Raw genomic sequence first — 26,180 nt, 5'->3', positions numbered from 1 at the left:
TTCTCTTTGGTGCTCTTACTCATGGCTTCCACTGTATTTTTGTCTTTCAGATAAACAAACTGAAACAGAACTGCTTCGTTATATTTGAAGACAGTTCCAAATCCTGGGTTCTCTGGAAGGACATACAAACAGGCAAGAACTCCACGAAGTAGTCATTGTTTGATATCCTATTTGTTTAGATTACTGTTGGCTGTTAAAAAAAACCCTATTATATTGTTTTATTCTAAAGAGTAATACAATTTAATGTGAACCAGGAACAAAAATTAAATAAGAAAAAAATATTTTCAAACAACTGTCATTGAAGTTAATCTTTCATTTTGGGCTTTTGTTTGTTTTCACCTGTGTGAGGTGGAGAAGAGTTCAAAAAATAATCACATTTGAGTTTGTTTGGGTGGGGGTGGATTATGTTCTCTGCCTTAACAGAGAATTCCAGGCCCTAATTTACACCAGGTTTGTATTCTTTAAACTGTTTTCAGTTGAAATGACATAATATGGAAAGAAACCAAAGTTGGTGAATCTTATGTTTGAACAGGGTTTTGACACTTAAAAGGAGTGCCATAACTGTTGCACACAAGAAACCATTTCAGGTTTTGGAGTATTCCTGTGATATAAAGAAATGTGTAGTTATCAAGTGAGGCACCTATTGTATAATACCTTTTTGGTTTTCAGACATTTTGATAGCAGTTAATGTTTTTATTACCTAATGCTGATGAAGCATGGATGATAATTTATTCTGAAAATCAGTTAGAATTTTCTCATTGTACCAACACAATGGAAATCTACTCTGGCTCTTGTTGATTCTTGATGTTTAAGCTAAACACTGTCTACGTAAAGGAAAAGCTTTGTATTTGTAATAGCAAAAAATCAACTGCTTTATTTCTTTAAGCTTGTAAAAAATGCTGTTCTGCTTCTGTATAATTTATAATCTCTGATTAATTTATCCTAACTATCAAAATTTAATAAATTAGTATGAGAATTTCAAGTTGATGATCCCTATGGCTCCCTTCCAACTCAGCTAGTATTTATTTTTAGGTATTTTTAGCCTAAATTTGCATCTTTATTCAGTTACTGGATTTTTATTGTTGGTGTTGAGGAACCATGGACTGCATAGTTGGTAGCAATATAAAGCCTATAAATATCTGATAGCTGATCAGAAGTAATACAAATATTTATAGCACAGTCTGTACAAAATGTCTGAATATGTTCAATTAAAAGTTGGTCACTGTAACAATGTGTTTCTACAATGCATGCATCTGGAAGTGAAATTATGAAGAAGGCTATTCATGTGGTAACTGTGTTTCAACTGCAGATATAATCTGAAAAAAAATCACAATCTCATCTTTGTCTAGGAGCCACTGAGAGTGGGGAAATGGTCTGTACAATATGTCAGGAAGAGTATTCAGAAGCTCCAAATGAAATGGTTATATGTGATAAATGTGGGCAAGGTAACTAGTTTTTTTTTCTATTTACTGCATTTTAAAAGATGTTTTGATTTGTTTCACAAAGGAGGATATTTGCCCGGCTATGACTGACTGCTCAACTGATCTTAAATTTTGTAGCCCTTAGTGGCTATTAACAGCTCAGTGAAAGATGATAATCCATGTTAAAGTGACTAACACCTATTCTGTAAGTCAAGATTATTTTTTTCTACTAAGAAAATTTAAAAGACCATTTTGAACGTGTTACCAATCTTTTTGTTCAGGTTTTTGATACTTAATGATGGATAATGCCTTATAGTTTAATTAAGTTACGTGCTTTTGCCAACATAGTTAATTCTGTGTAAGCTTTTGTCGTTTTAATAACAGTTTGGCTGATCATTTTTCATCCAGGTTACCATCAGCTGTGTCACACACCAAATATTGATTCCAGCGTGATTGATTCAGATGATAAATGGCTCTGTCGACAGTGTGTGTTTGCAACAACAACAAAGGTGTGTTTCCAGAAAAAAAAAGTGAATACACTTCATATTGCATGCATCTTTGTTTTTGCAATTGAAACAATAAAAAGATATGATTTTATTTCAGTGATTTTTTTTTATCCTTGATTTGAACTTAAATTTTGTATGTTGAGAAGTAATGCTATTTTTAGAAATTGACAATGTTATACTTTTAAACAAACATGCTAATATTAAAACATAAATACACCTGAAAATATTTGACTTGAAAGTTATGAAAACTTTTCTACAATCAAATGAGAAGCTTTGAAAGTTTCAGAAATACATGACTGGTTTCTGTAAACTAATGTATCTGTTTTGGCCCAGAGAGGTGGTGCGCTTAAGAAAGGACCAAATGCCAAAGCACTGCAAGTCATGAAACAAACGTTACCATATAATGCAACAGACCTTGAGTGGGATGCAGGTCATAAAACCAATGTCCAGCAGTGTTACTGCTATTGTGGAGGGCCTGGAGAGTAAGTAAATGGATAATATGTAAGAACTTTTCTCTACTGCAGCTACAAACTTAGACTTTTCTTCTAGGCTTCCTTGTGCACTTGTTAGTTTTTGTTTCTGTTGTGTGTACATATCAGAAACTGGATGCAAAGTGGGATTTTGAATTCTCCATATACTTTTTAAGTGTCACACAGTGGGAAGTATATTAATTTCTTTTCTTCTCCCATAAAATATTTTGGTTTGTTTTAATTTTGTCATGCGACCATCACAGATCATCACAGTACATTCTGTAATGAGCAAGAAATTTTGAGTTGCTACTGTTGATGTATTGAGTTTGGATGAAGTTGTTTCTTGATGATCTTGCAATTCTAGGCAGAATTTCTGATGTTAACTCAACTCTGTCATAAGTCACAGAAATAAATGTAGCTGGGGTTTAGTTTATTAAATTTTGTTGAAATAGAGAGCTCTCTGATTCTACCATAATGTCATATCCTGGTTTTCAGTGACTAGCAGGGGAAAGATTTTTTTTTTTCCCCTCTTAAGGCATTACAGAGTCCTCTGCTGGTTCTTTTTTACAAGAAAGTCAACAGGACTTCTTAAGCAGCTAGAGATGAGTACTCTGGTGTCTGCATGAATGAGTGAAAGAATAAGATGGCGTTGTAGATTTGAGGTCAAGGCAAGTAAAGAGTCCCACAAAAAAGCAAAGTTTTTGAGGGTATAGATGCAGGAGAGAGCTGTGGTTTGAGACTTGAACAAACATGGCCGCCAGTTTTGCATGGTTCCTTTTCTCAAGGGAGAAGCTGAAAAAGGAAAAGGTGTAAACTATGAGGTTTCTTTTGAAGATTCAAGTAGTTGGATCTCCAAAACAAATGTTTGTGACTTAATGCAGTTGTGTTGTGCTTTAGAAGGTAACAAGGAAGCTAAATCTAACATGTCAGAAGGAGCCTATATGGAATTCTTACTGAGAATTAAAAGGTGGATGTCAGAGTAAATGAAATAGGTTTTTTTTTCTTAATTTAATGATTTAATTAATTATTTTACTAGGCTATCTTTTATTACTCCTCTCTGTTGTTCCTAGTAATTTATTATGGAACTAAATGTTACTGAAATATCCATAAAGATGACTGTTTTATAAACTGTGCAAATCATTTTGAGTCAAAAGATCCCTTCCTATTTAATTTAAATATAATGAAGAAACAATTTTCAGTAACTTTTTAAACACATCTTATGTCTCTTTCTGTTGTTGAAGCTGGTATCTAAAGATGTTGCAGTGCTGCAAATGTAAACAGTGGTTTCATGAGGCTTGTGTGCAGTGCCTCCAAAAGCCAATGCTTTTTGGTGACAGGTAAGAAAATTAAGCTGTATTTTGTTGGTTGTATTTATTTTAAAAGTGAGGGAAGTCTCACATATGAGCTTTTATTAGGGCATCCATAACACAACAGTATTTTTCCAAAAGGGTTTTGAGTAGAAGTTTAATGCACAAGAAGCCTGTGTTTGGGTGCCAGGAAAATGCAGTTCTTCATCTCATTTGAACAGGATGCAGTGATGGGTGGGAGAGGTGACCAACGATAGCTGGATTGCAGCTCTTACTGCCTTTACTTTGTGTGGAAATGCTTTATAAAATAGGTGCAACTCTACATCTTCTGTTCATGTGTGAGGAGTTAGGAAAAAAAAAACAAAAGAGGTCTGTGCTTTTATTTTAAGAGGAACTTGGAGCACTTGCAGCAGATGAAAGAGGAAAATTGGAGAAGAGAATCAGAGAGCATTTCATTAATTATTTATTATAATTTTATGTGGGAATTTATCTGGAATGTTTGTATAAAGGAACTGAGTTAGGACCCAGGAATGTATGGGTCCTTAAAATGCATGTTTACACTGGTGCACAGGTTTTGCATTTAAGAGAGAGTGCTGGGGGCATTACAGAGCATCTTAACTGATACAGTCACAAGTTGAGGGACTTTCTCAGGCAGAATGAAACAGTGGTGCAGGATGAAATCAAAGAAGTACCTTGTGTCTGGCCCAGTAGGTATCAGCACAGATTACAGAAGTTGCTAAAGTAAGATAAAGAATAAAGGGACTCACAAATACTATATGGCTGTATTTCTAGTTTGCTTAACTTTCATTTTTTTTCATGATCAGGGTTTTAAAACCCTGTATGTATGGACACCCACCACCCAGACATGTGTACCTATACATATGTATGTATTTTTAGGTTTTATACGTTCATTTGCTCAGTTTGCAGTTCTGGACCAGAATACCTCAAACGTTTACCCTTGAGATGGTAAGTATGAATTTTAAGAAAGGGTGAGTTGAATATATGCTCTGCTTTTCCTTTTGGTGTTCTGATTCTTCTTGCTAAAAAGGAAATCATCTTGTTAGCTTGAGCTGTTTCCCGAGTCATTCGTGCTGTGTGTATGATCAGGGATAAATTTCTTTGAAAGATGGTCTTTAAGGGTAGAGATATATGGTGATTGCATGCTCTTGGGATTCAATCCTGGGATCATTCAGTGCAGTAAGAAGCGACTACTCATTTGTTGTATATGTGAAGATTGAGATATCTAAGTTAAGTGCTTTTTGCAGGTTTATATTCCTGCTGTATTATCTAAGTCAAACATAGTGAGTACCAGAGCACATATCCTGATATATTTTATAATAGTTTCCTTGAATAGACTTAATGGAACGAGTCTGTAATAGAAATTAGAGCCTGTTTAGTGGATATATACCTAGTGCTAACAAATACATGGTGGAAATTACAGTGTTAAATGTTAATACACCAAAATAGTTGCATGAATTCAGAACCGATACATTCAAGTGTGAATTCAGACTTGCTTACATATCCCATGGTCCAGACCAGTTTTGGAGTTAAAAAATCATGAGAATGAGATGAGGCAGAAATGAAAGTGAGATGCAAAACAGAAGGAATCACTTGAAGAGAAATTACAGGAGGCTTCATAGTGTTGTCTGGATTGAGTGTTTTAAGTTGGGCTTTGTGTTCTTCCACCTGTATAATGCTAATATATTTTCTAATAAATTGTTTCAAAGGAAAGCAATTGGAAGAAAAATACTTGTTTTCTCTGGTTTTTTTATTCAAATATTCTAGGGTAGATATAGCACATCTATGCCTTTACAACCTAAGTGTTATTCATAAAAAGAAATATTTTGATTCGGAGCTTGAACTTATGGCCTACATTAATGAAAACTGGGATAGATTGCATCCTGGTGAGGTAAGTAAGTAGAATACCCTTTCTTGTTTCTAAATCACAGTGCATACACATGTCCTGAAAGTTGACAAGCTGTGAACTGTTTTACTCTGGATGTTAAATCCTTTAGCACCTTAAAATCTGGTAATCCCAAGTAATGAAGTGACTTTTTGTTTCCTTGCAGAAATAGAATGCTTTTTAAGTGGTACATATTTTTCTAAACTGTACAATTTCTTCAAGTTGTCTATGCAGCTAATTACTTGCCTGGTGACTTCCCATTACTTAGCTGTTTATTCAGTTGCATATCTACATTCCCTTTTAGTTTCATAATGCTTTTGTTACTTTGATATTTTCATGTGTTCTGACCTGAAAATCTAAATGTAGAATTGAGGGCAGAGTATATTGCATATGAAGACCACAGTCATTGTCTCTAACACACTATTAATGTATTAAATATTGTACTCAAAGATTTCTTCTTTCCTGATTCTTACAGTTTGCATGCAGTTTGTTTTTGATCCTTTTGCAGTCAGATTCAGTTACTTGTCAAGACATTTTTATTTTGATTCATTACTATACTAGTTATTTTCCCAACTATTTGATTACTGAGCAGTTATCCTAGCAGTAAAGGAAATCCATTTACTCAAGTAGACTGACTTCATATTTAACTAAGATGACCAGTGTTGATCTTTGTTTCTGCATATGAGGTTAGATGCAAAAATTGGTGACTGAAGTTCCAAGTGGCATAGTGCTAATAGAGTAAATACTCTTTTTTTGTGCATGAAAATTGTTTAGGACTTTGAAGGTTTTTTAAATACATGGCATATAATGGGTTGACATTTTCTGTCAGTACATTCTACTTTTATACTTCAGTAAATTCATACAACTGTACTCCATTTTTTAGCACTCACAATTTGAGAACCAAGTGTATGTTCTTGGTTTAAATATGTAACTGTTGTTCATAAATAATGGAAACCAGTCTAAACATATGTATTTTAAACTACCTGTGTCAGTAGTTTGACAGAAAGTTAAGCAAACATTAAAGCATGACTAAAAATTAGAGTCATGAATACGTCTCGTTTACTTTGACATGTATGGCATCTTTTACCTAAGCAATATAAAATCAATAAGCCTGTCATATCAAGACTTGAGCTTTGAATTAAAAAAAAGGCTAGGCAAAATGTAATTCTTACACCATTTTTTCAATAGAACAAATTTTTTAGCTATCTTACTGTACAGCTTAACAAGTATGTAATCTGTATTTAATTTTGCATTTTGTTTTTCTTAGTGTTGAGGGAAATGTAGAAAATTGTTTGTTCATTTAATATTATATTCAACATAATGTCATGTCAACTGGCTGGTCAGAGCAGTGAGTGAGAAGGGTGCAGCTGTCATTGACTTGGAGCACATAAGCCATTTTGAAGAAGTTGAAAGGTTTCATTCCTCTCTGTGCTCTTCCCCTTTCTGCTTCCAGTCCATCCATGCTCAGTCTGAAACACATGTAAGGGGGAGGAAGGAAAGGGCAGATCCAAAATAAGTAAACTCACTTCTTTTATTTGTATTTTCAATTCTTTAATATTTCTACACCTTCAAGTGAACTATTGATTTGAAGTCTGAATGCTACATTTTTAAAGGGCTAGATTTTGAACAAATTCATACAAGCTGTACTGAGGAAATTTAAATACCTTATTCTGAACAGATTTTAAATGTCTTTCATGAAGTTGGCAAAAATTGGTTTGAAAAATCTGATTAACTTCAGTTAATTAGGGAAATGAGGGAAACAGAAATTAGGCACAGAAATAATTGACATGTACAATGTAATGATTTAGGGGTTTTGTTATCTCCTTAAATTACCACTGTTAAAAATGACATTTTAGTTTCCTTCTCTACCTGTTTATACTTGAGTAAGAGGAAAAGAGTTTTAGCTTTAGTAGGTAAGATAGTAGTAAATAGTGGAGAACTCGTAAGCAAGTAATTTTTAACATGTTGTTATTTAGAAAGCAATAAATATGTGGCAATTTTCTGTAGTTTAGTGTTGCAAGACCTCTAGGTAGCAATGGATTGTACAGAATGCATATGGTCTAGATGGAAAACAAGTTTTTCTTTGGCTAAAACCTCTTGAACACCTCCATTAGTTTGGGTAGTCAGACAAACTATCATTTGTTAAAAGTTGGGGTTTATGAGTATATTTATTCACTTATTTTTAGCTATTAGCTCATTGAATTCTTTGCCTGTTTCTCTCTGTCCTGTTAGGTGAGAATTGTGTTCTTTAGAAATTCTGATCCTGAGTTTTTTGTTGGGTTTCTCTGAGCTGCAAATGTTGTACAGTCTTGTCTTTAGTATTCATATTAATAGTGAAGCTTATAAACTGCTGTCAGCTGTAATTAGAGATAAATTTACAAATTCGGGCATGGCAACTGGAAATAATGGTAGTTCTGCTGGAATTGAAAAGTAGATAGAGCAATATAAATGTAAACAATCTAATTTTACATTCTGGTACTTAAATGTTGTGTCCATGATTGATAGTCACCACCACACTTGTTATGCTTTTCTCTAATAATTTATGCAATTTTTCAGAGAGATAATTTCATGTTTTGAGAGCTTGATAGGGACTAGTTACTTCAGGCTTTGGTGAAAGGAGGGAGGTTAGACTGTGTCTTAGCTAAAGGGTCATGAAAATAGATCTACTGGTTTGGGATTTCCTAAATTCTAATAATTTTTCTGGGTGTTTTCCTTTCTTTTTTGTATCAAGTTGAGTAGTATTAGAAAAATAAGAATTTGGTCCTGTGGCAGGATTTTGCCATAATTATCGTAAATAATTAGCTTCTTTTGTCTATATAGTTATCCTCTGTTTGCAATCTCAATTAATTTAGGAGTACATATGGAAGGGTTTTTTTAGGAGTCTTGGGAGGTTGTTGAGATCTTGGGAGTCTTGTTAGGGCAATCTGGTGTAATGTTCCCTCATTATACTAAATGTTTTTGAGATATTCTTGTACTTCTTAAAAGTGAAACTCATTCTATGTCCTGGTCTTGATCCTGGCATTAATTCTGTGGCTGTAAATCACAAAATGTATGGAATTATGGTTAATATGCACAGCTAATATTTCATTAATGTACTTCACATTCAAATCTATCGTTACAATGACTAAGAGGAACTGGAATCTTTCTATTACTAAAGAATTTGAGAGGTTAAATGATTTCTTAATACTTTACAGCTGGCAGACACACCAAAATCTGAAAGATATGAGCATGTCCTGGAGGCATTAAATGATTATAAGACTATGTAAGTTTTACTGGTACTTTTTGTTTTAAATGTTGTTTGCCTATTTAATCTCACTTAGGTTACAGTCTTCAGTGATAATCGCTCTGGCTGTAGATAGCATTTTAAGTTTTAAATAGTGTTTCTATTTCAAATTATAACATTACATAGCTATTTAGATTGTGACCCAGACCAAGAGAAAGAATTGTTTTAACTTCCATCCTCTTTCCACTTCACATTCTGTTTTTGAGAAGGAGAATTGCGATGGGGTAAAGAGGGGAATAAAGTAGTATTTCAGTGAATATTCTCTTTGCATCATTTTGCTTTGCATGTACCCTATTTCGAAAATTGCCTTTCCTGGCATCAGAATTTCAACAGTTAATTTAACATCATCTAGGTTTATGTCTGGAAAAGAAATAAAGAAAAAGAAGCATTTGTTTGGCTTGAGAATCCGAGTTCCTCCTGTGCCGCCGAATGCTGCTTTAAAGGCTGATAAAGAACCAGAAGGAACTTCACATGAATTCAAAATTAAAGGCAGAAAGTCATCTAAACCAATCCCTGATGTGAGGTAAAATAACCCAGTCATTCTAGCTGTGTTGTGGTTAATTTGGGCTACTTTGGGTATTTTTTGGTGCCAACAAAAAAGGCCTTTTCTTTGTAGAATGTATTTTTAAAAAATTAATTGTAAAGGCAGATTATTTGTGAGGACAAGGTCTTAGAACAAATGTAGTTAACTTTCTATTCAGATTCTTCTAAAAAATCAACATGAAATTTGGGAGTAAGAATAATAGAAAAGATCCCAACTTTGCTGTCATTTGGGAAACAGAACCTTTGCCTTACTGGATCTCTTAAGCAATAATCTAACTGGAATTCTCAATAGGAAGTATGTTGTGAAATAGTAACTTGTATTGGTAAGTGTGCCATGTTTTTCACCAAGAGTGGTCATATGAATAAATGATATTTAACACTTGTTCATTCCTCTTCAACATTTGGGAATCAGTAATGTCCCTAGAAATACATTGAATCTGTTATGTTACTGTAAAGACAAAACCATGTAGCTTTGTACCTGCAAATTTTGATTTGCCTGAATCACCTCATTTAATACAATGTTTTAGAAATAAACATCTAATTGTATATTCATTGCCAAAGGAAAATGTGTATTCAGTGAAAACTATCATCAGTAATACAGAATAAAATACAAATTTTCTTCTAGGGAATTAAGTAATGGTATAGAAAGAAAGGGGAAAAAAAAATCAGTAGGTCGTCCACCTGGTCCCTATACAAGAAAAATGATTCACAAAACTCCAGAGTCATCTCCTCTGGTAAGGATATTTCTTCCCCCTTCCTCCCTTCCTTCTAACTGCATCATAAATGTTGAAGAAAAACATAACAAGTTAATATGAATTTATATTCCCCCCCTTGCTCTCAAATGAAATAAAGAAAAAATTTAAGTTGAAGTACCTTTTTTTTTTTTTTTTTTCCTCCCTTAGGATAATGAACCAGTTCCAGTGATAGAGAACCCAGCCTTGGAATTACCCTGCACTGTTGGGTAAATTAAAAAAAATTCCTCCCATCAAACATTGTAACATCATGTAATTTATCTGTTTGCTTCTGAAATGTCAGCTCAGTGTTTAATGTAAGATTATTTTTTTTCATGGCAAATGTTATCTTGCAAAACAGGAAATCTGATGGAACTGCACATTCATCCAATACCTCAGATGTGGAATCCACAGGTGCTGCCAGTATGAAAGAAACTACCTCATCTAACATTTCCAGACATTATAGGTAACTACTCAGTTACTCTATCTGCTGTAAAGAATCAAGACTTGCAGTGTATTAATGTTAATAAAATTTTCTCAGAGTAGTTCTATAAATAGCATGGGGAAATAGAATGAAATAGGATGAGTGAAAATTTGTCTTGAATAGTTCTGTTTACAACTCAGGGAGTGAGGATTTTCTGGTGCTCACCAACCATTGTTTTTGATGTAAAATATGTGGCTAAGTGACATTTACTGAAAAGAATTAAACTGTGTAAACATTTGCTATGCTTAGTTTTCTACCAGCAGTCACAAAAGAACTGATGTATTCAATTAATTTTAGCAGCTTTTGTTTTTGTAGGTTTGTGTGTTCACGTTATAAAATACTAAGTATGCTGTGATTTTCTACAGTCAATAGAGCATGAAAAAAATCTGGCACAGAGTTTATAAATAAATTATTAACTACAGTCACCCTTCCTGCAAGCAAAAACTTTTCCCTCTCTCAAGTTCAGCAAATAGAGATTTCTCTTTTACTGATGTACGTGGATTTTACAATTTTGTCTCCCCTTTCTGGTTCATGCACTCATGAGTGCTTTCATGAGTCATTTTTGTGTGCATTATTGATATAGTCAGCTTTCAAAATCTCATGTTTAATTTAGAGTTCTGAAATTGTTACCAACTGTGTCATACTTACAGTTACATATCTGTAGGCGATAAGTATTTTTTGAGTGAAAACCAACAAAAATGATTACATGACTGGCATGGAAATAACTGATGATACAGCATACATGTTGAATTCCCTTGGAGTTAATGCTGTGGGGTTTTATTTTCAATAGTTTATCTGACTCGAGAAAAAGGACTCGTACAGGAAGAACTTGGCCTGCTGCAATACCACATTTGAGGAGGAGAGGCCGCTTTCCGCGAAAAGCACTCCAGACTCAAAATTCAGAAATTGTAAAAGATGATGACAGCAAGGAAGATTACCAGTATGATGAACTCAATACAGAGATACTTAACAACTTAGCAGATCAGGAGTTACAGCTCAATCATCTGAAGAACTCCATCACTAGTTATTTTGGTGCAGCAGGTAGAATAGCTTGCGGGGAAAAATACCGTGTGTTGGCTCGTCGGGTGACACTTGATGGAAAGGTGCAGTATCTTGTGGAGTGGGAAGGAGCAACTGCATCCTGACTGTAGGACTGAACATTATGCTCACTGCACTGTCATCTGTAAGTACAGTTCATAATGCAGAGCCACGAGAGAAATAGTCTTTAAATGAGTTTCTAAAAAGAAAAACAAAAAACAAAACAAAACCAGTTTAGCCTTAACATGTAATTGTTATCATTACAGCTCTTGTGATAAAGACTTATCTTTTTAAATTCTGATCTGAGACTTAAATTTTTTAATCTGAACATTGTTAGATTGTTTTAGGTTGGGATATTTTGGGTTACGATTGCTTAAAAATGTGCATGGTGTTTAAAAAAAGATGACATTTTCTAGAGAACATTCCATGGATACAGTTATTGTGATTTAGAGAAAATATTATGTAGATAGCACAAATATTTGAAAAATCTTGGTTTGTTTTCTTACCCAAATGTTTGCAGAAATGTATTTCTATTTCAATACTTTCTAGATTTCATAAGTGCAGTGTATATAATACCTACTGAAGACTGTAAAATACTGAAGTTTTCTTTCAAACAAAGTGTAAAAAAAAAAAAAAAAAAGAAAAAAATATATTGAGCCTGTAAATTGCTCTGTGACCAGACTTCATTGTCTTCTTAATATATTCTGTGTGTGTGCGTGTGCGGTGTGTGGTATATACAGAGGTGTATATGCACACACAGACCTGGGCGTGTACATAGATGTGTGATTGTGACCTATGCAATACAAATTATGGGATCGGTCAGCTTCTGAGAATACATCCCATAATTCTTTTTTCAGGAATAGTTGCCAGTATTTACACAGCAGCATTTCTTCTCAGGCTTATTGGGTGCTGTTGCTTTTTATGTACTAAGGAAAAGTGTCCAACCAGTGCAGCGTGTTCTGGCAGTGGGTGCAGTCATTGATGTTCATGTGCTCTACATTCCATTTTCCATTTGAATTAACTGCTAAAAAATAATGCAGGATTGAAGATTTTTAAATTAATTCTATTGGAAATAACAATTTGAAAGCTCTTGTGGCACTCTGATTGTAAATTTCATGTCCCAGTTATAAAGTAAGTTGACAGGAGTCATGCAGGATTTCTACGTACCTGTAGAACAGTCATATTTTGATAAATGTAGTATGAATTAAGTGTGTTATTGCACAGGGTCAACAAATGTTGCCATTTGAAGTAACGTTACTGATTTTATTACAACATTACCTCTTTTGTGTTTATAAAATGTACCAAGTTTTAAATTGGTAAGATTATTTTACTTGTTAAAAAAAAAAATCAAAAAGTCTCTTGACAGTATTAGATGTTTTTTCTTTGTCTGCTACTTTTGAGGGGGTTTTAGCCAAAGAGTAAACAGAAGAATATTTTTACTTTGGTGGTTATTCACTGTACTGTATAAGGTTAGTTTTCTTACATGCTTACAGTTTGCCACCAAAATAAAATTATGTAACATTAGCAAATGACAGAGTGGTTTAAAGTGTACTACTTGAGTGAGTACTTATTTATTCCATTATGTGGTTATTTGACTTTTTCTGCTCATCTTGAACATCTTGAAAAGGTGACTTTTTTCCTGATTTTTTTTTTTTTGTCACCTTATAGCCAAAGGAAGCAGAGAAAGCTTTTTATCGGCTTGTGGCTGGCTGGGTTATATTAGCTTTATAAAAATGCTAATTAAAAACTCCCACTTCTGTTTACCTTCACTAAAATGTGTGGGTTTTTTCTCACACCCTCAGCTATTAATTTAATGTTGCCTTGCCTATAGCTGCAATATTTTGATAACACAGCAACTTCATGTTAATTTTTGAATGTTTATATCTTGAGATAATGCAAAATGTAAAGCCTTTGTAACCTTACTCACACCATCTGTATTTGTCTTTATTGTTTCACTTTATCCAAGTCCTTTAATTCTAACTGAACACCAGCAGTATTTTTCATAAAGATTCATTGGAATGTACTTGGGGACTTAAGTTGGGGAGGTGTGGGGAGAAAATACTTGTCAAACTTCAGCTGTCCATAGACCTAACTATTGTGAATGTTTTCATTTTATTATGGTGGTTGACTTAACTCTGATGTTCAGTTTGTATTTTTGGAATTGCTTTTCTCTTAGAATTAAAAGACCAACATTAAATGTGTGTATTTTTGAGAGAGAAGAATGAGTTTTGATTCTGTACTCTTGTGAAGCACATACTTGGTGGCATCCTCCCATCCATCATTTCCCAGTCTCTAGCTTTCCTGTTCCTGTCCTGGAGACACTTGCCCTGCACATAGACACTAACTGGTGTTCCAGCTGTGGTTGAGGGATGCTTTGTTACAAGGTGTCATGTACTGGAAAATGCTGCAATAGTGCTGCTGAAGATAGAGCTAGAGTAGTAATTAAAGCACACCTACAAATGCCTTTCTCATTTTATGTGAATTTCATTGTATGTAGTAGTGGTGTGTCTAAAGGAAAAAGACAAATGTTGTTGTATGTAATGATTTCCTTTTGGTATAACTCGATCATTGTATGTACGCATGTGTGTAAATATATGTAATTCAACTTTGTTGTGGTCACTGATTTAGAACCATTTCTCTGTGTATATTTAATATTTTTCCATTATGTTTTATTTGTATTACAGTAGTATTTAGATAGGAGATGTCTCTCGTGACAGTTCTAAAAAGATAGGTATCGCATGAACAAGACAGCAAAGAAATAATGGCACAGTACTGGTCAGAATTGTAAGATATGCATCATAGCAAACTATTTGTCAAATCATTGTTCTCAATACAACTTCAACAGGAATTTTGAATAAAACTATGGTTTTTCTATGCATAGTGCATTTTGAGTGAGATTACGAAGGAAGTTTGAAAAATCTCTAAGCATGATATATGAAATAAAGGTCAATATTTCAATTTAACATGAAGAAAAATACATTCAAAAAGGCCTTTAAAGGTGAAGACAAGCACTTTATTGTCTAGGGGGTGGGGAGATAATTTAATGAACAGAAAAATGGTTTGTCTTTGGAATATCCTACTAAAGTGATCTTTAGTCTTATATTTTAAAAGGAAATTGGTGAATTGAGATGGAACATACCAAGGCCGACTATGGAGCAGTAGTCAGAACAGAGTGACAAGGACAAACTGGACAGAAGCATCAGTTCTGTGCACGGAGGGAAGAGGAGGAGTCTTGCCAATTCTATGCTGGTAATATATTCAGGCACATCTCTAGTTGGCTCACATCTGTCTGAATGAAAAATAACACTCCAGTTAAGGGCATGATGGAAGAAAATTACTTTTTGTAGAAATGGAGAAAAGAGTTTAGGAAACATTGAAACCTTGTTTGGTCAATGCTGAACTTAAATACCCATATTGAGGTGTCAGATCTATTGATATCCTGGTTTAGTTAGAAAAATATTAATGCATGAGTTAAACTTTGGCGTTGTCAATGTTTGTAGAAAAGTTTGCTGGCGTTTTGGGTTTGTTTTGTTTCTTTTTTTTTTTTTGTAAATTGGATCATCTGTAGGTGAGGTGTGGTGACACCTCCTTTGGAGTCCCTGAAGCAAGTGGGAGGGGGAAGCAACTGTCTTTTAGCAAAGGTAGTGCAGGACAATAGAAAGGAAAACAAAAGACAAATACCAGTACAAGCTGTGCATAGGCTGAGAATGAGCTTGAAATTTGATGCTTTTGCCGTCCTTCAATTTTGTCATTCAGCAACAATGAAACAAGATTTTTGTATTGTCTTGGTGTTTTAATGTTTTCCATTTTTGAATTCCTTATTGTTCTCAGCTAGTCCATCTCTGCTGTTTTTTAAATCGGGTTTGTACATATTTCAGGATTGAGATCCATATACCATAATGTCAGCAATTGTTCTGGTTTTCATTAGTACCAAAATATTTTGCCAGCAGATACTAATTTTTCAAGTACAGCTGGAATTCATACCATTCTTTTCATATAATCTTCTGTTTACTGATACTATTTCACCAGTATGTGTTTTTCTTCTTCTAATTTATGTTTCCAGCTTCTCAATTTCACAATATTCAGATTACTTGCCATTGTTAGCTACTTAGTGTTTGGCGCTGACTGACTTCCATGTGATTTTGGTTTCCTAGTCTTCTGCTTATTTAATGTTCAGCATAGTACCTTCCAAGCCTGACATCTGCAGTTTTACTCTTAACAACCTCATTTACTTCAAAACCTGTTTTAAAGCAAGAAGCTAATTAATAGTTATATCTTGCTCTAAATAAAGTTTTTTCTGTTAGCACCACTTCCAAGTCCTTCATTTGTGCTTTGCCATTCCCTAATGAATTCTCACAGAACTTGGCTATTGTTGCATTTCCTTGTGTCACCATCCAGTGGGATAGTTACTGCTTTGCTACGTACCTGTTTTTCTCATTCATGATCATTACTGGTTGCCTGCTTTGTGTTGTTTGGTTGCTCTAATCTAAGTATAACATGGATTAGAGCAAAACTAACTTCACAAATTGCTTGCATGATAGCAGAAACCAGAAAGCACTAAGGGTAAAATTCTAACATCAGCAATAGTTGGAAATTGTGGGAAAGGGAATTAATGAACAACTGGAGAGGTTTTAACTCCATGAAAGCCTTAAGCATAAAAGAAAAGGACTTAGATGTTTAATTTCAGGTCCCTTTACATAAGGTTGAAATGTATAGATATATGCTTCTGGAACTTTTCTTTTGGAAAATCTGTGCCTTTTTTATGCACCTGTGTTCCAGTTTAGCAGGTGGCAGATGGAGAATGAGGATGGATATTGTTTCCAGAAACTTGGTATGCACGAATGGAAGAAAGGAGTTTGTGAACAGTATGAGTTCCAAGTCTCATTAACTGTTGTCAGCTATAGCACTTGATTGCATGAGAGATGTAATTCAGATGCTTCTGGTGAAACTTCAGCAGTGTAGGTGGGCTTACTACTAAGTTGTTTTTCATTATTTTATTACTATTGTATTATCTTTGTCTTTGATAAAAATCAACAGTTATGTGAATTATTGGTTTTGAAAACAGTTATGTAACTTTTGATTGCATTTTTAATTTCTGTAGCGATTTGTGTAAATTGTGCTTACTCACCTCTGTACTGTGTTATTCATATAGCATTCCTCCTGTATGAATAGTGCATTTCTGTGAGAGTACTGCTGGAGCCAGGGCAAAAGCATGGAAAAGGAAGGGCTTAACAGAAGCCATTTCTCAGCAGTAACTAAGAGATGTATGTTTCCTGTCTACAACACAAGTTGCTAAGTTCTCAACTGAAAGTCTTGAGGAGAATTGTTCTTTCAAACATAGGAAAGGAACTGCTAGGTTTTTAAAGACATCAGATACAGCTCAGTCTTCATAGTTTCAGGCTGTTTTAATTAAATTTTTGGGATCATGAGTATTTAGAAGAGATTGCCATATAAATATTAAAAAAAAAACCCTCTGTAAAGGGGGAAAAAAAAAGTAATTGCTGTGACTGTTGGAGTAAAATCTTTAAAAATGTGGTCTTAACACTGTACCATGTGGTCATGGAGTGAGGATGTGCTGCACCCTGACAAACAAGTGGAGTTAAACAAGGCCGTGCTGCACTGCTGAGCACGAGAAACAACGTGCCAGTGTGAGCACGAGGCTGTGCTGTGTTGTACAGGAGAAGGGGAGGCAGAAGGTGTCATTTCTCAGGGTGCATGCTTGGAGAGATCAGGAAAGGAAACTTCTGCAGGTATTTCTTATTTCCATGTCCAAAAATAGCTCTTAAAAGAATTTTTACTACTCATGTACTTTTTCAAGTCAAATCACTGCTTCTACCACTAATTGCCTAATCTGACAACATAAGATTGTACTTTAGCATTTCATGATCTATTTCATTGATTCAAAACACAGCATAAAGGAAGTTCCTGTTTCATTACTTGAACAATGTGGTTTGCAGGCTTCCGGATGGGCCCGGGTGTCTCAGGAGTCTTGTGAAATGGTAAACAAGCCTGGATTTGTCGTGCATTACTCCATTACCCAAAAAATGCTCCAATATTTTGAGCTTTATTCTTGGGATCTTGAGTATTATTTTATGAATAATGCAAATATAAATAATGAATAGTAATTTATATTATGAGTTTCTTAATTGTGAGCTTGAGATTGTGATACTATTTCCTGTTGATGTTTGCTGCTGAAATACAGTTAAGTGTGTTAAATGTTTTCTCTTAGAAAGTCCAGAGGTTGGTGTCTTTCTGATCTGACACCTGTGTAAATCTTAAATTATTTGCACTGACAAAGTTTATATTTACAGTGACTAAGAACAGAATTTGCCAATTTCACAAGGAAGAAATGAAAAAGCTGCATTACTAAAACTCAATTTCCTGTTAGCTTAGCATCCTTGATCTTTTGCAGCATTCATAGCATTCTTCCTTTATTATCAAACAACACAAGCACAGGTTTAAACTTGATTTATTGAAAATCTCAGTTTTGCATAATTATTCAACATCTGCAAGTCTTAAAACATTTATTTCTGAAGAAAAAGTCCATTAAGAAAAAAACTGTAATTTATATTCTCCTTTGTAAATTTTATACAGCGGAAAGCAATTTACTCTTCAAAATCCAAGTACAATGTTTCTTAACTGCAAGTTTGAATGCCAAATCCTTCACCTATCATAAACATATTGCAGCTGCCAAAGTCAATGAACTTTTCTAGTTATTCCCTCTTTAATTTTCTACAGTGGACCTTGAACAAAGAGCAAATACAGTCAGAGCTCTTAGCTGCAGAACAGTCATTCCTTCCAGATGAACTCTGCTGCCGCTTGTTGCGTTTTCCTCCTCCCAGGGATCGCTGTTTGTAACGGGAGGTGCTGAACTGCAGCAGAGATCAGAGCAGCTGCATCCAGCAGCAGGTGCAACTGGGACACCAAACGGTTTTGTCACTGGTGTGTAGCTACAGAGAGGCACAGCAGAGCAGCTGGGGAACCCAGTCCCCTAAGGCGCCCCTGGAAAACTTGGCAGAGCTTATTGGAGTTGTAAGCTGAAATCTTGACTCTAGTAGCTTGGAGAGCAGAGGTAGATGTCTTAGTCACAGCTTCCCAGAGCTGCTTCAGCATTTTGCAGATGGTTTGGAGCATCACATATGGTGATGCAAGCAAAGGTGGCAGAGAACATGGTAGAGTGCTACTGGGAGAGGGACAGGGAAGTGGCACAAAAATATTTGCTACTCTAGCTAAAAGAATTATTTTTTCCTAGATATTGTTCTTATCACAGAAATAAGCTTTCTACTTCTGGGCAGTTTAGAATAGAAAGCATCATATGAAATTAAGATACACAAAACCTTAAAAGGGTACAGTCCCATTTTGGACACAGTTTTGCAGAAAGATGAAGTAGCTCAACAGCCTTTGGAGCCCTCTATAACATGTTCTGTAATAATAATTATTATTATTTTGCTTATAAAAACTATTTAGAAATATTATTGCTAGGTCCTCTTTGAAGTTGAAGCTGAAGTGCTGTTTCTATGTTCTGTAGCCCTTGCTAGCATCTGTTTCATTTGAACAACGTATTTCTTCAATGTATCTATTAACCCTGTTTTTATTCATAAAACACTAATCACAGAAAGTCTCAAAGTTGCAACTCTGCCATTCATACAGATGACCCCAGAACAGGCACAACATTAATACATACACTGTTTTTACAACACTTTTTACAAAAGTGTTTTTAATAAAGTTTAAAAAAAACTCTTATGATAAAATGCAGTTAACACATTTATACAAGAAATTCCAATGACTTGGCACATTTGTAAAAATGACTAACTTGAAACTACTTTTAAAAAGTTAATTCTCATGCACCAGGGGTTTTGGCAAAAACTCTATACCCTCACTACACTGTTAAAAGCCATTTATTCAGATATTAGAAGTTTTTGATTTGGTATTAGCTTTGTCTTAGTGATAGTGATACTACATATTCAGTTGATCATAAAACTTGAGGCCTGTACTTACTGCTCCTCTGATTTGTGCCTTATTCAGATGAACAGCTGGGTACAGAAACATGGATTATAAGAAGAATGTACTTACACTGCCGAAAGACTTGTGAGGGTGAGCAAAAAGGGAAAGTTTGGGTGAAGAGCTTTGGTTTTATACGCCTATGTAAATCACCTGACTGTAACATTAGTCATAGTTGTAATAAAGTGGAAAATAAGAGGGATTTTGAGACCACAACAATCAATGTTTGTTCTGGCATACCATGAACATCCCCTGCCTTTATTAAAAGGAAAAAAACATGAGAAATTACTTTTTAAATAATTATCTATTACATGAGGTTACAGTAACTAAGAATTTGCAAGTCATACCTTAAAGTGTGCCTGTATTTGTTTGTATACCACATAGTCACTTGTCTCATGTAACAGCCAAAAAGGAAAACAGGATTTTGCAACTACAGGACAGAAGGATTTAAGAACAGGAATTGCATCTATTTTCTCCAATTGTTTTTCAAAATTGCCTCAATTTCACATTGATGGTGCTTTTTTTAAAGTGCTGATATTAGTCATCTGTTATAAAAAGAGATCTCTTGTTCTTACATAGCTAGCCCAGTGTTTCTCCATGATGCCAAAGAACAAAAACTAAGGATTTTAAAAAACATGTGACTTTGAAGAAAAATGACAGTAATTTACAATCTAAGTGTAAACTTAGGCACATGTAAATCCACTCAGTATTTAACAGCAACTAAACCAATGTCTAAGTTACTACTTAAAATTTTATGTGAAAATGAAGATAATGACAGTTGTATTAACATTACTTTGCATATGCACCAAGTGTGCTATGCATTAGATAGGAATTAACAATCATTAACAAATCCTACAAGTACAAAAAATAGTTAGTAGCATTTGGAAAAATGGGAGAGCTTGGGAAGAGGCATTATGTTCATGTTTAAAAAAAACCCAACCAACCACCACAAACAACAACAGAAAACCCCCAAACACAAACAAGACCAGCACTATCACATCCAAAAAGCCCAATGTGAATTAAAAACCTGATTTTTACTGTCTGTTCAAAAGAATATGAAAGGTCTTTGTTGTCTATACTGCAGTTTATTGCTCCCCTCTCCCCCATACCTGTTATATTGTTATGATCATAATATGAACATTGATGAATATTAAGTTCTACTTTTCCTCTTATCTTCAAAGAGACTTTTCAACATGTAAACCTGAACAGCTGATACCACCACCATTACTCCCAAGTTGACCATGGACCAGAAATTCACTCTGTCAAAGTTGCTTTCTTGTATGTTTCGGTCACGAGCCTCAAATGCTCTGAGCAGGGTCTGAATCTGGACACTTTTGCTTAATCTGGCTTTGACACTGTTGATGGATTCCTGGTAAGTAACAAAAGAGTATTTTTAGAAAAAAAAAAACCACCTGAATTAAATGTATAGCTTGCAACACATACAATATTATTAACATTGTGGTATCACCTGTAATTTAATGTCTTGACAAGTAAAGAGTTAATTTAATTTTAAAATATACACATCATCATAGTTTTCATTAATTTGTCTAGCCTGCTTATTGTGTATTGGCTAAAAAGACAATGTAACATTAGTGTTCCGTAGTAATTTTGGTTTTTTTCTCTTTTATAGGTAGGGAGGTAAGAGAGAAATCAAATCTCTTTGGACTAATAAGAAGTAGTGAATCTGCAGAGCTAGTCTCAAAACAAATTATGTAGTAGCAAGCAAATGTAGAGGTTTTTTTCTGCTGCATAATAAAATTAAAGAGTTTTTTTAATGGAAAGTACCATCAGGGCTGTATCTGTAGCAAAAGAAAACTGCAGTAGTTACTTTCCTGTCTGCTTCTGGTGTTTCCACTGTAGTGGCTATAAACTGCTGCTTCAGCCTTGATATAAAAGCAGCATTTGGCAATAAATCTTGAACAGGACAAATGGGAGGTCCTAGAAAGGACATAAAGTGTGACCCTGGAATTAGGGGAAGTACATGAACACTCCAGCCATGACAACAGCAGCTCAAAATTCACACTTTATTCTGCACTTACTAAGTAAACATCTGGTGCTATGATCTGTTGAAGTTTCATCCACCACATAATAGATACTGACAAAAGCTGATCTCATGCAGTGCTGAATTATGTTCTTGATGTAATTATGGATCCTGAAGTAACTTTTAGTGACAAGAGTAACATTTGCAGTAAGAGGAAGCTAATAATTTTTTTAAATCCCCAAAATCACAAGGCTAAATCCAGCAGTAACATTTTCTCTGTTTCATATTTAAAAAAGTATTTCAAAATAGCTATTCTGGGGAGCCAAATAAATTTATGATGATAAAGTTCATTGTTACACAATAAGGAAAATGAACACCACACAAGAGCTTTAAATGTAAGACATAATTCTCTATTTTTGCCAGAAAATGTGTTCTCATTAAGGAATTAATCTACTAAGTGCTTATATTAGTCCTCATAGAGCTTGCAGGGAAAGTAATACTTGGCTAAGTAAACAATGGCATAAGATACTAATCTTAACTTTACAAAAATTACCTACTTTGTAAGATTTTCAAGGCTCTCAAAGATAGGTTCTGCATTTCTTTTTCTTTTGGAAGATACCAGTTTGTAAACAAGTATCTATTAAATCCACTTAAGCATTTTCTGTGATTAGTGTGAGTGGGATTTTCTTCACAACTTCACATATAAATTTTGCTTTTTTCTAAGTGTCTTGGCTGCTAACTTTAAAGACCTGATCAGATTTTCAGATTCTGTACTTGATTTTATTATTATTTAAGAGTGTATCATACACCTATAAAATATTTTAAACATTGTTATTTTAAAATCTGCATTGCCTTTATGGCAATACATAATACACTGTGGTTTTCTACATGATGTATTCAGTAGGTGTGTGCAGATGTTGGGGTTTGGGGTTGGTTTTTTTTAAGATACCTACTGTCTGCAGCTATGATCAAACAAACAACAGCTTTACTGCATCCTGCCAAGCGTTAAGAACAGTGGTACTGGAGCACCAAGCAATCCTTTGCTTCTAGAGTAATCTCAATATTTAATGATCATAAAGGGAATAAGAGCTTTGACTCAGCAGTGGTCTGAATCCTACATCAAACAGGCTCAGCATACAATTTAAGCAAACATAACCACTCAATGTCTGCAAAGATGAACCTGTAGTTTATGCAAATTAACTCTCATTCTGTTTATTAGTTTGAAAAGATGTAATAAAATTTGGGGGCAAAAAATCTAATATAGTAATATCTAATTTACTGAAGATAGAAACAGTAATCCACACTTCTGCAAAGATGTGATGATAAGGCTAACACAGTACTTGATCTTTAAACATTGATAAAAATGATGCAGTAATTCCAACGACATCATTGGGACTAAATAATACTATAATGCTCAAAGTATTCATTTCATTGCTGCTAGGGAAGAATGTTCCATTTTAGCAGTAGGAAGAAAGGAAAGTCAACTGGAAACCAAGTGACTGAAAGCTAGGCAGTTTCTTCTTGCTGATGCAGGGCCTATTCTGAAAAGATCTTCAAGTTTCTGTGTGTAAACAAGAGATCCATGGTGCTAGACTTCCTGTATGAGTAAAAGCAATTTATGGACCTGGAATACATTCCAGGATGATGCAACAGACCAAGGCAGAAGGGCTACATGACGCCGAGTTTTTTTCCAAATGCTCTCACATTAAATAGAATTAAAGACTAAATACTAACCAGAATATCTTCCAGCTTCATGTCTAGGAGATCTGTGCCTGTAACGTACTTCTTCCAATCTTCCTCATCTTGACCATCTTCTCCCATATTGTCCAGGATCAATTCAAAGAAAATCACCTTTTCTGAAATGGTGCTGAACGTGTTGTCAAAGCAGAACATGTAATCCCCATCTTCTGTTTCCACTCTGTGTATATAAGCAGAATGTGATTAACTACACCTTCTGTGCTGTTCTCAAAAGGTCAGTTTTTGTAAGCACACCCTTCCCTTTAAGACTGACAATCGTGTACTTAGAAATAACCAAATCTTCTTTTTGTATAAAAATAAGAACTCTAAGACACTTTACAGATTACACAGTCACAGGAAAACAATACTACTGCCTCCAAAGGCTCAAAATGATGATGACAGCAACTTGCTTTCATTTATTTTTGGGGATTTTGAATCACTGCTAATCATTACAAAGCAATACACAATAAGTGGAATTGTTATGCTGTACAGTAAAATTACAGCAAATATTACATATTTTGACAAAAGGACTGGAAAAATTTGGGACTTTTCTAGCTTTTTATTTGTATGACTCTCATGATCTTTTAGATATGGAGACCTTTTTCAACTCCATAATAATTATTTTTATCCACTGAACATGAACAGTGATCATTAAAACAAAAATACTCTTCACTTCATGGCGCAATTCATGTAAAAAGCATTCAGTGTTTATAAAAAGAAAATTGGTATTCTCAAACTGTCCTATTAGAAAGTCTTTTGTAATACCAAGGAATCAAAAGTATTCAACCTTCATTTTAGTTATATTTGCTAAAGAAACCAGAAAAGTTCTTTATGTAACACTTCTGAGTCTGAAGATTTGAAACTTACGTATGAACTCCATCTGATTTTCTTTCATCAAAAACTAGAGTTTCACCTTTTGGGGAGAGTAGATGAAAATCAACATCTAATCCTGCTCCATCTAGAACCTGTGAAACAAACAAAAATAACCAACCTCTGATCCACTGAACTCCTGTTTGCATTGCTGACAGCAACATTTATAGGGAAGGCAAATGTTTTTAGGTAAGGGAACAGACAAATAAAGAATCTGAAAGATTAATCTGTCTGGATGAGCTGACATCAAATTAACTGGAAACAGATGGAAAAACAGCTGAACCTAAAAGCATTTTAGCAATTTCAGAATCTTAAACTAAATGTAATCTAAGCCTGCCAGGCTGGGCTTATACTGAACCATTCCCTAATTACTTTTAAGAATGCATATAGTTTTATCAACAGGCAAGCTGTAAAAATACCAACAAGAGATGGCTAAATCTGGCATTTCTATGGCTGCTGTCAATGATTGCTTTGTGTTACCACAGTGTTTACCTTTGGAGAATTACCTGCATCCTATGTTAAATGCTTATGGTTTAGCCACAAATATAATTAAGTACAAAATAAATCTATTTGCAGTAATATACAGAGCTCCTTTTCTATATATTCAAACAGAAAACCAAATAATTACTGTTAACAGTAATGCTAAGAAATTTATGCCTAAGCAGAAATAAAGTACTATGTTATACACACTAGTCCTTTCTAAAATAATGTATTTATTTAGCTTATGATCAACTAAAATCCTACTCTGTGCAAAATAAACTTCTGTTTGGCTGAGACAGGACTCTAAACAAAGCTTGAACACCTCTCTTTCATTCTTGTTCTGTTCTGCATGTAACAGTATTAGAAATCAGAAAAAAAACATGGATTTCAGCTTTCTCTTTTAGTTGGGAAATAGAGGGGAAAAATAGATGGAGGGGAAGAGAGACAGGTCCTGGCCCATTTCTAGGCACAGGAATAGGGTGGGAGAATATTCAGTGCAGCTTCCTTCACTGAACATATTTTACTGGGGAAAAAGTCATTGTTGTAAGGGGGGAAAATGTCTGAGATCAAGATCCATCCCAGACATCTCCGGGAAACTCGACTCTTCTCAAGAAGGACCGCAAAATCTTAACGACAGTCTGTTAGACTGGGCTGTTTCTGTAAAACGTTCACCACTGAGAGGAAAGGTGTTTCACATCAGCACAAAGACAGGCAAGCACGGGCTCTGTGCATCAGCACAAGCTTCCTTACGCTTTAGGGCCACAACGCAAGGTTGAACCCTGAACTTTCTGCATTCCGCCCTTTTAAAGGATGGCGACCTGAGCTCCTCCAAAGTAGAAACAAAAAACTCCCCCCAAACCACCAAAAGAACGTATCAGAATAATTGAAAAGGCCGCTAAGTTAATTTTTAACTCCATACGGCTGAACTCCTATCAGTGTACAATTCCAGCGTGGCCTGGGCGCTGCCGAGGCCGGCCAGTCCCGGGCAGCCCCGGGGGCAGGCGGGGGAGCCTCGGGGGAGCCCCGCGTCCCGGCTCGCGCTGCCCTCGGCGCCGCGGGGCCGCCGCGCCGGGGCTCGGGCAGAGCCCTCACGGCGGGACGCGGGACCCCGGCTCCCCTCGGGACACGCCCCCTCCCGCCCGGCCCGACCTGGTACTCGAGCTCCAGCGAGGCCTCCTTGCGCATGGGCTGGTAGAAGCACTCCTTGCGGCCGGCGGGCAGCGTGAAGGTGAAGTCGCTGTCCAGGGAGGGGCTGAACTCGGCGGCGCGGGGCGGCGGCAGCAGCGCCAGGCACGCCAGCAGCAGCAGCAGCAGCGGCGGCCGCGGCCCCATCGCGGCAGCGCCTCGCAGCGCGGCCCCCGCGCGCACGCGCACCGGGGCGGGGCGCCACGCGGGGGCGGGCCCGGCCCCGCCCCCTCCGCCCCG

The 26,180-nt window shown here is 35.5% G+C and overlaps 2 protein-coding genes across 6 annotated transcripts in view; one reads left to right on the top strand and one right to left on the bottom strand.

The window, feature by feature from the left end:
• MTF2 (metal response element binding transcription factor 2) overlaps nucleotides 1–19,537 on the top strand; it is a 29,857-nt gene extending 10,320 nt beyond the window's left edge. For 3 of the 5 annotated variants that reach the window (XM_064428269.1, XM_064428270.1, XM_064428271.1), the window contains 13 exons: nucleotides 51–132; nucleotides 1,350–1,445; nucleotides 1,830–1,930; nucleotides 2,261–2,409; nucleotides 3,639–3,734; nucleotides 4,602–4,670; nucleotides 5,490–5,613; nucleotides 8,802–8,869; nucleotides 9,243–9,413; nucleotides 10,059–10,167; nucleotides 10,336–10,394; nucleotides 10,526–10,630; nucleotides 11,439–19,537. In XM_064428269.1, coding sequence (XP_064284339.1) covers nucleotides 51–132; nucleotides 1,350–1,445; nucleotides 1,830–1,930; nucleotides 2,261–2,409; nucleotides 3,639–3,734; nucleotides 4,602–4,670; nucleotides 5,490–5,613; nucleotides 8,802–8,869; nucleotides 9,243–9,413; nucleotides 10,059–10,167; nucleotides 10,336–10,394; nucleotides 10,526–10,630; nucleotides 11,439–11,793 — 1,584 coding nt within the window. In that variant the 3' untranslated portion in view covers nucleotides 11,794–19,537. The remainder of the gene's footprint in view (nucleotides 1–50; nucleotides 133–1,349; nucleotides 1,446–1,829; nucleotides 1,931–2,260; nucleotides 2,410–3,638; nucleotides 3,735–4,601; nucleotides 4,671–5,489; nucleotides 5,614–8,801; nucleotides 8,870–9,242; nucleotides 9,414–10,058; nucleotides 10,168–10,335; nucleotides 10,395–10,525; nucleotides 10,631–11,438) is intronic. The other 2 variants (XR_010366357.1, XR_010366356.1) reach the window with 2 other exon arrangements.
• On the bottom strand, nucleotides 18,140–26,130 carry TMED5 (transmembrane p24 trafficking protein 5). Its single transcript, XM_064428284.1, has 4 exons — nucleotides 25,905–26,130; nucleotides 24,273–24,370; nucleotides 23,403–23,586; nucleotides 18,140–21,056 (listed from the first exon to the last, which is right to left on the bottom strand). Exons 1-4 carry the CDS (start codon nucleotides 26,085–26,087, stop codon nucleotides 20,838–20,840), a joined length of 684 nt encoding a protein of 227 aa, XP_064284354.1. The 5' UTR covers nucleotides 26,088–26,130; the 3' UTR covers nucleotides 18,140–20,837.
• Nucleotides 26,131–26,180: the final 50 nt, after the last annotated feature.

Source organism: Passer domesticus, chromosome 7, assembly GCF_036417665.1.
Source record: "Passer domesticus isolate bPasDom1 chromosome 7, bPasDom1.hap1, whole genome shotgun sequence".
In the NCBI taxonomy this organism is placed as follows: domain Eukaryota; kingdom Metazoa; phylum Chordata; class Aves; order Passeriformes; family Passeridae; genus Passer; species Passer domesticus.
The sequence above is the reverse complement of the archived record's forward strand: the minus strand, read 5'-3'. Positions and strand labels throughout refer to the sequence as shown.

Excerpts from the sequence above, each read along its gene's own strand:
- TMED5 (XM_064428284.1), bottom strand. The coding sequence starts at position 26,087 with ATGGGGCCGCGGCCGCCGCTGCTGCTGCTGCTGCTGGCGTGCCTGGCG. Across the intron at positions 23,587-24,272 it reads AAATCAGATGGAGTTCATAC|AGTGGAAACAGAAGATGGGG; the intron begins GTAAGTTTCAAA and ends TTATATACACAG. Across the intron at positions 21,057-23,402 it reads TGAAGCTGGAAGATATTCTG|GAATCCATCAACAGTGTCAA; the intron begins GTTAGTATTTAG and ends GTTACTTACCAG.